General features: G+C 46.0%; 1 protein-coding gene across 1 annotated transcript; it reads left to right on the plus strand.

Annotated features, from left to right (window-relative positions):
- The first annotated feature begins 85 nt into the window (after positions 1 to 85).
- Positions 86 to 11,542, plus strand: LOC311132136 (transcription factor E2F3-like). Its single transcript, XM_084165355.1, has 7 exons — positions 86 to 528; positions 5,484 to 5,589; positions 7,914 to 8,133; positions 8,462 to 8,623; positions 8,822 to 8,936; positions 10,054 to 10,231; positions 10,750 to 11,542. Exons 1-7 carry the CDS (start codon positions 280 to 282, stop codon positions 11,040 to 11,042), a joined length of 1,323 nt encoding a protein of 440 aa, XP_084021481.1. The 5' UTR covers positions 86 to 279; the 3' UTR covers positions 11,043 to 11,542.
- Positions 11,543 to 11,742: the final 200 nt, after the last annotated feature.

Genomic DNA, 11,742 nt, shown 5'->3' on the forward strand with positions numbered 1-11,742 from the left:
AATCTGAGTTTCGCGGGAGGGCCCTTCGCGCGTAAACTGCATCCCCTGATTCATTGTCAGCTTCCTGGAGCCATTTTTTAAGCAGAACGGATCTCGCCACTTAATGAAATCCGTTGCATCTTCACGTTTTAGAAACATATCATTTATACAATTTGAACAAACGGGCATGTAAGATATTAGTGTAACGATATCCCTGATTATTTTGGGTCGAGCCGAGGAGGACTTTGAGAAAAAGTGGTCCAAAGTAGCGGAGGGACAAACGGACATTCAAGCCTTAAGATGAGAAAGGGGGGTGTCCCAGAAAAAGTCCTAATTTCAGGGGTCGGGGGCTCCTCCATGGACCAAAAACAAACGGTTCTGACCCGGTACAGCAATGCGACATATTATCAGATCTTAACACCTCCGCCCTGCCCGAACCAGACTAACAATGTCGGTGTCGTAGACCCGACCGTGAGTCAGCTTTACACTACACCCATCGGGGTGTCTACAAACGGGACAGGACCGCGACCAGCCCTCGGAAGACCCCCGGTAATTCATAACGCGATGGCTCTTTTGGCATACAATATTAAATGCAGTCACATTAATGCAAGGTGACCAGTTAGCAAACAACTGTGCATTAGGTTCGCTAACTAGTGAGAACTAGCTAGTGACTAATCCTAGCGATTTGAGTAACGTTAGCTATTTAGCTACTATTGCTAACTAACGTTAGTAGTATAACTTACAGTGCTAGCTTTTTAGCTTAATACAGTACTGTTTTATTGCACATGTCACACGTTGACTCTTTCTGCATGTAGTTTTTTTACGTTAGTTATGTTTTTGTGATGCAGCACTTGTAACTTTTCCCACATGAGATGTCCCTTTTGACAGTGGATTTATAAGGGTTATCGAAGAGCCCTAGCTAGCTAACGTTAGGTTTAGATCCCTAGAGAGTAAGTATACACGCGATGGTTGGATAGCCAACACAGCTAGCTAGATAAGTATGGGCTTGTTTGACACGCTAACGACACTTTAAATCAATCCACCTCGTTGTTTTTCGATATCCAGCAGCAGGCATATTACTAAAGTTTTGACCTGCAGAAATGATATCGTAAGAATAACCCCCAATCAATCATAAAAAAAATAAAAGAAATCGGCAAACAAAAACGTGTCTTTATTTATGGTACCTAGCTAGTAAATGACCATGGGCTAGCTAAAGCATGTTTTTTTTTAAACCACCAGAAAGAAGCTAGGCCGTAAACGACGCTTGGAGGGGGATGGGGTGAATCTACTCCCAATGTTATCCTGTGGGACGCAAGCTTCTTACTTAGCTTGTTGGTTGTGTTTCCCCCATTTTGTAATCCTTCGGTCCAGGTGCTCAAAAGAGCGCTTGTGGGATCAAACTTAAATTATTTACCATAGTCCCCTCGTTGTCATAAAACTGAAAGTACACGAACTATCTTCCACGTCTGTGACGTAGCTAGATGGCTATTATACTATTATTAGCTAGATAGCTATTATTTGCTAGCCAACATGGAGTCATACCATGAAGAAGTCTTAACACATTTCAGATTTGTTGTGATATTCTGAAAGTTTGATATCTTGGAAGCATGCACATGCAAGCTACATGCCACAAACAGCCCATTTTTGAGTTGTGAACTCACACTGAAAAATTAATTTATGCAAACGCATTGAGGTGGGTAGGTGACTGACTCCAACCGAAACATACTTGACCACAGTTCAAAGAATCAAGCAACTTGCAACATTCATGACAACCAATGTACCTATGTAAAGGAAACAAATCATCAATGTGGATGGAGAGGTGCTATAGCCAATAATGATCTATAGACCTGCCAGCTTTTCTCCTTCTGAGGTAAATATGACCACTAGGTTTAACTGTGTCCATGTTTACATGCACACCAGTATCCTGATTATTCGGGATACTCAAGTATTATGTTTCTCAGTTGACGCGTATAAGCATCCTATCCCGTTTTATGAGAAACCTGGATAAGATGCCTGGGAAATGCTGATCTAAGACTGGATACGGTGGCATGTAAACCTCTAGTTTTTCGCTTTCTGCGCAGGCTCAGTTTAGCAAATCATGGGTGTTGTGATGTTTTCATCTGATTGTCAAACAAATCATTTCAAAAAGTAGGCTACCCATACAGTTCGATCCACCATAATGAATTTAGTCTACCGTAATGAATTTAGTCTACCGTAATGAATTTATTCTACCGTAATGAATTTAGTCTACCGTAATGAATTTAGTCTACCGTAATGAATTTAGTCTACCGTAATGAATCTAGTAGCTACTTTCATCCCTAATTTAGACAATTTTCTGCTTATAATTTCCAACATTTGGTAGGCCGTTTGTTTGTCAACTATAGATACATGCGGCTTCTCTTCTGTCATAACTTGTTGCCCCGTGAGACTAAATAAAGTAGTGCTCAACAGAATGTCTTACACGGATAGAATTAATGCATTAGTAATCTATACTGAACAAAAATATAAACGCAACCGTTTTACTGAGTTACAGTTCATATAAGGAAATCAGTCAATTGAAATGAATGAATTAGGCCCTAATTTATGGATTTCACATGACTGGGCAGGGGTGCAGCTATGGGTGGGCCTGGCAGGGCATAGGCCCACCCACTTGGCAGCCAGGCCCAGCCAATCAGAAAGAGTTTTATCCACACAAAAGGGCTTTATTACAGACATAAATACTCCCCCCCCCCCGACGATCCCGCAGGTGAAGAAGCCAGATCTGGAGGTCCTATGCTAGTGCGGTTACACGTGGTCTGCGGTTGTGAGGCCGGTTGGACGTACTGCCAAATTCTCTAAAACGACATTGGAGACAGCTTATGGTAGAGAAGTGAATCTAAATCTAAGTGAACATTCAATTCTCTGGCAACGGCTCTGGTGGACATTCCTGCAGTCAGCATGCCAATTGTATGCTCCCTCAACTTCAACTGTCACTGGCATTGCGTTGTGACAAAACTGCACATTTTAAAGTGGCCTTTTATTGTCCACAGCACAAGGTGCACCTGTAATGATCGTGCTGTTTAATCAGCTTCTTGATATGGCACATCTGTCAGGTGGATGGGTTATCTTGGCTTCCGGAGAAATGCTCACTAACAGCGATGTAAACAAATTTGTGCACGACATTTGAGAGATGCGCTTTTTGTGCGACTGGAACATTTGGGATTTGTTTTATATCAGCTCAGGAAACATGGAACCAACACTTTACATGTTGTGTTGATATTTTTGTTCAGTGTATTTAACACTGGTAAAGTTGTCTGTTTCTATTAGGGACCGGGGATAAACACACTAACTCCAAAACAAAAAGATTGGTCCTGTGCAAAATGTCCAAATGTCATCAGTTTGACCGGTTTTAATGAAATTAAAAGCTGAGAAACACAAAGACTTCAGTTCGTCTTGGGTGCATATTTTGTGTTTGAAATACTGTCTGCTTGCGTAAGTGTCAAATATAACACATTACAAGCGCCTTCACATTTTCTCGAGATGCTGAAAGAAATCAAATTTCTCCGCTTCTGTTCCCGAAACAAAATTTAACATTTGTTGTATAATTTCACTGCATAATACTGCACAAGTGCATATGATATTATGCTACATGTGAGAGGTTATAAGCCTACAGTCAGTGTCCATATTTCAGTTAATATTCCATTTAACCCATGTGAACTTTAAATGAGGAATATTCTGTTTATTCATGGAACAGGGATACTCATGAGCGGGATATCAAAGGTGCATGTAAACAGCTTATCCTGAATAAGACCTTAAGTGGGATATGAGCTACTATCTGGAATACTGTATGCATGTGAACGTGGTCATTGTCTCAGGTGGTGGGATCATCGTATTTCAAGCTACACTTCAAATCACCTAATTTGATTCCTGGGCATGTGATTTTATTTGCCCTCAAGTGTTTTTTTTAGACTTATCTGGCATGTCTTGTTGACAGTTTGACAAGAACACGTGGTAGCTAACTAGCTTGCTAATTGTTTTCAAAAAATGATTGAATGTGCTAGCAAGCTAAACAGCTAGCTAGCTAGTTGAGGCCGTTTGGGCTGGAAAGGAAGTGGAGGGGGAATCGATGGGACAGCCAAGGAAAAACAAAGACAGCCTGAAACAACAGCCCACAACACCTGCTTCTCTGAATGGTCAGTCACTCCATTGGAGCCGCTTCTCTGAATGGTCAGTCACTCCATTGGAGCCGCTTCTCTGAATGGTCAGTCACTCCATTGGAGCCGCTCCTCTGAATGGTCAGTCACTCCATTGGAGCCGCTCCTCTGAATGGTCAGTCACTCCGTTGGAGCCGCTTCTCTGAATGGTCAGTCACTCCATTGGAGCCGCTTCTCTGAATGGTCAGTCACTCCATTGGAGCCGCTTCTCTGAATGGTCAGTCACTCCATTGGAGCCGCTTCTCTGAATGGTCAGTCACTCCATTGGAGCCGCTCCTCTGAATGGTCAGTCACTCCATTGGAGCCGCTCCTCTGAATGGTCAGTCACTCCATTGGAGCCGCTCCTCTGAATGGTCAGTCACTCCATTGGAGCCGCTTCTCTGAATGGTCAGTCACTCCATTGGAGCCGCTTCTCTGAATGGTCAGTCACTCCATTGGAGCCGCTTCTCTGAATGGTCAGTCACTCCATTGGAGCCGCTCCTCTGAATGGTCAGTCACTCCATTGGAGCCGCTTCTCTGAATGGTCAGTCACTCCATTGGAGCCGCTCCTCTGAATGGTCAGTCACTCCATTGGAGCCGCTCCTCTGAATGGTCAGTCACTCCATTGGAGCCGCTCCTCTGAATGGTCAGTCACTCCATTGGAGCCGCTCCTCTGAATGGTCAGTCACTCCATTGGAGCCGCTCCTCTGAATGGTCAGTCACTCCGTTGGAGCCGCTCCTCTGAATGGTCAGTCACTCCATTGGAGCCGCTCCTCTGAATGGTCAGTCACTCCGTTGGAGCCGCTCCTCTGCTACTGGTCCTCCATTGACAGGAATGTAGCCCCTTCCTGGGTGATGCCACGGCTGCTGAAAAGAGGGTCTTGGTGTAATACTTCCAAACAAATTGAACAAAAACCTGCATTATTTAAATCCAAACAGCTAGCTGTCAAGCCATAACTTTGCATAACAGGTGCAGACATTACAGTGAAATGCTTACTTACAGCCCTTAACCAACAGTTAAGGGCTGTAAGTAAGCATTTCATTGTAATGTCTGCACCTGTTGTATTCGGCGCATGTGACCAATAAAATTTGATTTGATTTGATCACTATCCTGCAACTCAGAGTCAAGACCACAAGATATAGTGATAAAAAAAAACGGAAGACAAAAAAAAACCCACTTTCCAAATATTTTAAATGTAAACTATTTACAGGTCTCTGCCTAGGCCAACTTCAGGAAGACGATGTGTGCTGTGACCCTTGACCCTTGAGGACTGGTTATTTTCCATCTGAAGTGATCCAGATTTTCAACTTTGTATAACTCTTCTGTCTCAGGCGAAGCGTCGGTTGGAGCTGGAAGAACGGGACCAGTACACCAGTGAGACTATCAGTAAACCCAGAGCAAAGAGAACCACCACACACTCCCTCAGAAGAACCAAGAGTAAGACTCACTGGGGGAGGGGGGACAGTATGGGGGTAGTTTAGTTACCATGCTAAGTGATGTTACATTTTTGTCATCAAGCAGAAACTGTTATCCAGAGTGAATTACAGCTCAGCATTGCTTATCCAGGACGACTTACAGTAACCTCGCGAGCTTACATGAATGGTTCGCTAACTGATAGTGCAGCGGTAATCAGTCTGGTATATGAGCCTAGACTAACTGTGCATTTAGCTCAGTTTAGTAGAAAAAACAACCACCTCTCTTATCTCAATAATCTCTAGTAGCCCCCTCTCATTTGGGTTTACTGAAACCCTCCACTAACTCTAGTAGCCCCCTCTCATTTGGGCCGACTGAAACCCTCCACTAACTCTAGTAGCCCCCTCTCATTTGGGCCGACTGAAACCCTCCACTAACTCTAGTAGCCCCCTCTCATTTGGGCCGACTGAAACCCTCCACTAACTCTAGTAGCCCCCTCTCATTTGGGCTTACTGAAACCCTCCACTAACTCTAGTAGCCCCCTCTCATTTGGGCCGACTGAAACCCTCCACTAACTCTAGTAGCCCCCTCTCATTTGGGCCGACTGAAACCCTCCACTAACTCTAGTAGCCCCCTCTCATTTGGGCCGACTGAAACCCTCCACTAACTCTAGTAGCCCCCTCTCATTTGGGCCGACTGAAACCCTCCACTAACTCTAGTAGCCCCCTCTCATTTGGGCCGACTGAAACCCTCCACTAACTCTAGTAGCCCCCTCTCATTTGGGCCGACTGAAACCCTCCACTAACTCTAGTAGCCCCCTCTCATTTGGGCCGACTGAAACCCTCCACTAACTCTAGTAGCCCCCTCTCATTTGGGCTTACTGAAACCCTCCACTAACTCTAGTAGTCTACTGAAACCCTCCACTAACTCTAGTAGTCTACTGAAACCCTCCACTAACTCTAGTAGTCTACTGAAACCCTCCACTAACTCTAGTAGTCTACTGAAACCCTCCACTAACTCTAGTAGTCTACTGAAACCCTCCACTAACTCTAGTAGTCTACTGAAACCCTCCACTAACTCTAGTAGTCTACTGAAACCCTCCACTAACTCTAGTAGTCTACTGAAACCCTCCACTAACTCTAGTAGTCTACTGAAACCCTCCACTAACTCTAGTAGTCTACTGAAACCCTCCACTAACTCTAGTAGTCTACTGAAACCCTCCACTAACTCTAGTAGTCTACTGAAACCCTCCACTAACTCTAGTAGTCTACTGAAACCGTCCACTAACTCTAGTAGTCTACTGAAACCCTCCACTAACTCTAGTAGTCTACTGAAACCCTCCACTAACTCTAGTAGTCTACTGAAACCCTCCACTAACTCTAGTAGTCTACTGAAACCCTCCACTAACTCTAGTAGTCTACTGAAACCCTCCACTAACTCTAGTAGTCTACTGAAACCCTCCACTAACTCTAGTAGTCGACTGAAACCCTCCACTAACTCCAGTAGTCTACTGAAACCCTCCACTAACTCCAGTAGTCTACTGAAACCCTCCACTAACTCCAGTAGTCTACTGAAACCCTCCACTAACTCTGTTAACACAGGGTTTACCAAACTTGGTCCTAGGGCCTCCCTGGGTGCATGTTTTGGTTTTTGTCCTAACACTACAATAATCAAAGCTTGATGATGAGTTGGTTATTTAAATCAGCTGTGTAGTGCTAGGGCAAAAACCAAAACGTGCACCCAGGAGGGGGGGCCAGGACCGAGTTTGGGAAACCCTGTGTTAACTAACCCATTGCCTCTCCCTCATATCCTGTCTGTTAACTAACCCATCTCCCCTCCCTCTAGCTCCTGTCTGTTCACTAACCCATCTCCTCTCCCTTCAGCTCCTGTCTGTTAACTAACCCATCTCCCCTCCCTCCAGCTCCTGTCTGTTAACTAACCCATCTCCTCTCCCTCATATCCTGTCTGTTAACTAACCCATCTCCTCTCCCTTCAGCTCCTGTCTGTTAACTAACCCATCTCCTCTCCCTTCAGCTCCTGTCTGTTAACTAACCCATCTCCTCTCCCTTCAGCTCCTGTCTGTTAACTAACCCATCTCCCCTCCCCCCAGCTCCTGTCTGTTAACTAACCCATCTCCTCTCCCTCATATCCTGTCTGTTAACTAACCCATCTCCTCTCCCTTCAGCTCCTGTCTGTTAACTAACCCATCTCCTCTCCCTTCAGCTCCTGTCTGTTAACTAACCCATCTCCCCTCCCCCCAGCTCCTGTCTGTTAACTAACCCCCCCCCCCCCCCCCCCCCCCCAGCTCCTGTCTGTTAACTAACCCATCTCCTTTCCCCTCCCTCCAGCTCCTCCCTCCCCGTTAGAGAAGACCAGGTATGACACCTCTCTAGGACTCCTGACCCAGAAGTTTCTCCAGCTGCTGGGCCAGTCCAGTGACGGGGTGGTGGATCTCAACCGGGCCGCGGAGTCCCTCAAGGTCCAGAAGAGACGCCTCTATGACATCACCAACGTACTGGAGGGGGTGCATCTCATCAAGAAGAAGTCCAAGAATAACATCCAGTGGATGTGAGTAGGGGGGGGGGGGGGTCTGTGTACGACCAAGTTGTATTGCACTGGCCTGGTTAGAAATGCACCATAGTTGCTGGAACAGTGCTGTAAAGGACAATATCCGAGCCGTTAAGATTGGAGTCGGCACGGCAGTGCGACGGGTGTAACGTGTGTGAAAGAATGTGTGCGTGGAATGTGTGTTCTCTCCCATTTGAGTGTTAAATGTGTTCTCTCGTGTGTGTTTAAACATGTGTTCTCTCGTGTGTGTTTAAACATGTGTTCTCTCGTGTGTGTTTAAACATGTGTTCTCCTCCTGTGGGTTTTAAACGTGCCGTTCTCTGTGCAGGGGCTGTAGTCTGTCTCCAGAGGGAGTGGCCAGTGTCCAGACCCCTGGGTCTGTGGGTAAAGAACTGCTGGAGTTGACCCAAGAGGAGAAGAGACTGGATGAACTCATACACTCCTGCACACTCATCGTCCAACAGATGACTGAAGACACACCCACAAGGAAATAGCCTTCCTTTACAACCCTGCTGTGTGGATGTAATGGTGTGTGTGTGTGTGTGTGCTCTTGTCCTGTGTGTGAATCGGTTTGCGTTTACAGTTTATTTATTTATTTCTCAGCACACTTGTGTTTTTAAGTGTGTTTTTGTCCTGTGTGTGTTCTTGTCCAGAGTGTGTGACTACTCTTTCCTTAACCTCTGGGTACGTTTGCGTACATATCGTATGATGACGTGAAAAGGATTCCTAGTCTGAATGACCAGACAGTCATCATGGTCAAAGCCCCCGCTGAAACCAGACTGGAGGTGCCAGACCCTGCTGAGGTACACACACACACACACACACACACACACACACACACACACACACACACAGAGACACACACACACACACAGACACACACACACACACACACACACACACACACACACACACACACACACACACACACACACACACACACACACACACACAGACACACACACACACAGACACAGACACAGACACAGACACAGACACACACACACACACACACACACACCACACACACACACACAGACACACACACACACACACACCACACACACACAGACACACACACACACACACACCACACACCACACAGACACAGACACACACACACACACACACACACACACACACACACACACACACACACAGACACACACACACCCACACACACACACACACACACCATAAATAGAGACCAAGCCGTGATCGTGGTCACACTTCCTCTAGTGTCCAGTCCCTGCAGACAGTTATTGATTGGCTGATTCTGCAGACAGTTATTGATTGGCTAATTTGACATACTATTGTGTATATATATATAGTGCATGTGGACAGCCTTTCAAATTAGTGGATTCTATTTCAGCCGCATCCGTTGCTGACAGGTGTATAAAATCGATCACACAGCCATGCAATCTGCATAGAGAAACATTGGCAGTAGAAGTTCTAGATGATTCTGTGCTTCCAACTTTGTGGCAACAGTTTGGGGAAGGCCCTTTCCTGTTTCAGAATGACAATGCCCCCGTGCACAAAGCGAGATCCATACAGAAATGGTTTGTCGAGATCGGTGTGGAAGAACTTGACTGGCCTGCACAGAGCCCTGACCTCAACCCCATCGAACACCTTTGGGATGAATTGGCACGTCGACTGTGAGCCAGGCCTAATGGCCCAACATCAGTGCCCGACCTCACTAATGCTATTGTGGCTGAATGGAAGCAAGTCCACGCAGAAATGTTCCAACATCTAGTGGAAAGCCTTCCCAGAAGAGTGGAGGCTGTTATAGCAGCAAAGGAGGGGACCAACTCCATATTAATGCTCATGATTTTGGAATGAGATTTTCGACATGCAGGTGTCCACATACCTTTGGTCATGTAGTGTATAATTGGTTGATTAATTTATTGATTGACCTATCAGAGTCTCCAGGTCCACTTGAGCAGCACCCAGGGTCCAATAGAAGTCTTCCTGTGCTCTGATGATCACGCCCCCTCCTCCCCGCTGAAAAACAACTCGACGCTGAACGGAAATGGACATCCCCCCTCATCTTCATCGTATGTCAATGGAAACTCCTCATCCTTCCTCAAGGTGTCACAAGGTGAGCCCATAGACTCAGATAGACATCGCGTCATTGTATCTGTCCCGTTATGACGTCTGTGGGCACGGGAAGCACCATTGAGGCCATCTCCATTTTGAAGTAGTCCGTTTTCTTCTTCCAATACTTATGAGTTGGCAAACAAACTGAAAGGGTGCGTACTGCCACCTGTAGTTTTTGAGCAGGTATAAAGCCACGGTGTACTTCCGCCTACAGCTATGGAGTGTTTGCTGACAAGTATAATTATTTGGCTGATCCCTCCTGTTCACCTGGCTGGAATCATGTGATCTTTCCTTAAAACCCATTTGAAGTCGCGCCCAGTTGACTACTTCAAAATGATCAAAGTCCTCAATGGTGCTGCCCATGCTTAAACAGAGTCCTAGAGTCCTCTCTATCTATCTCTATGGGTGAGCTAAACCTTGAGACCTAATTCTGTGGTGGGTTGGTTATTTGGGTGAACTACTTCTTTCTTTCACTCACTCTGTTTTTCTCCCTCTTGCTCTCTACCCATCTCTCACCAGAGGGTAGTAACTCCGCCGGTGACTCCAGTAACGGTTTATCCAACGCCCTGTCCAGGCTCCCAGCATGCTCAGCGGTGACGGTCACTCCTGTCTCCCCCCTGCCCTCCTCCCTCTCCTCCCTCCTCCCCCTCCAGGACGTCGACCAGGAGCCCTTCATCCCCCTCTCCCCCTCCCTCCCCCTCTCCCCCGGGGGGGATGACTACCTGCTCAGCCTGGGGGAAGACGAAGGCATCAGCGACCTGTTCTCCTACGATCTGGACCGGCTTCCACTAGACGACCTGCTCTGTAATTGAGTGAAATGGAAACTCGGCGGCCATTCTGGGGGTTTTGAAGCCATTTTGGAGCCAGACTCATGGTCCCAATGTGGTCGTTTTTTACACTTATAAATAACTAGTTTAGAGCCCAGTGGGCTCTATGGAATGCAGCTCAGCAGCCATTTTGGAGACAGACTTTGTTTTCTTGACCTTGTTGACTGGACTTCTCATAGAGAACCTGCTGTGTAATTGACCCCTGGCCAGTGATGAGAGAAAGGAATTACCTGCTCTTGGTATAGAGTTGATCAAAGGAAGTAAGCCTGTTTCCATTCAGACACTTCCTGTAGGGGAGAATTCTGTGGCCTAAAGAACGGACAAACCCCTTCTCAAAAGCCTGCCTTTCTGGTCTGTCCGACACTTGCACTGACAGGCAAAACAACATCCCACACACATCACTCCCCATAGCGGACTTCTCTTAATGAACTGTTCTCGTCTGAAAGCACAGATTGTCCCTACAGACATATACAGCACCAGTCAAAAGTTTGGACACCTACTCATTCAAGTGTTATTATTCTTTTCTTCTATTTTCTACATTGTAGAATAATAGTGAAGACATCAACTATGAAATAGCACATATGGAATCATGTAGTAACCAAAAAGTGATAAACAAATCAAAATAGATTTTAGATTCTTCAAAGTAGCCATCCTTTGCCTTGATGACAGCTTTTGCACACTCTTG

This window comes from Coregonus lavaretus (genome assembly GCF_964263955.1).
Source record: "Coregonus lavaretus genome assembly, chromosome: 7".
NCBI lineage: Eukaryota > Metazoa > Chordata > Actinopteri > Salmoniformes > Salmonidae > Coregonus > Coregonus lavaretus.

Bases quoted from the DNA above. Each gene is read 5' to 3' on its own strand.
- LOC311132136 (XM_084165355.1), top strand. From the start codon at position 280: ATGAGAAAGGGGGGTGTCCCAGAAAAAGTCCTAATTTCAGGGGTCGGG. The intron at 5,590-7,913 runs GTAAGACTCACT...CCCTCCCTCCAG, and splicing joins CTCCCTCAGAAGAACCAAGA to CTCCTCCCTCCCCGTTAGAG. The intron at 8,134-8,461 runs GTGAGTAGGGGG...TTCTCTGTGCAG, and splicing joins AAGAATAACATCCAGTGGAT to GGGCTGTAGTCTGTCTCCAG.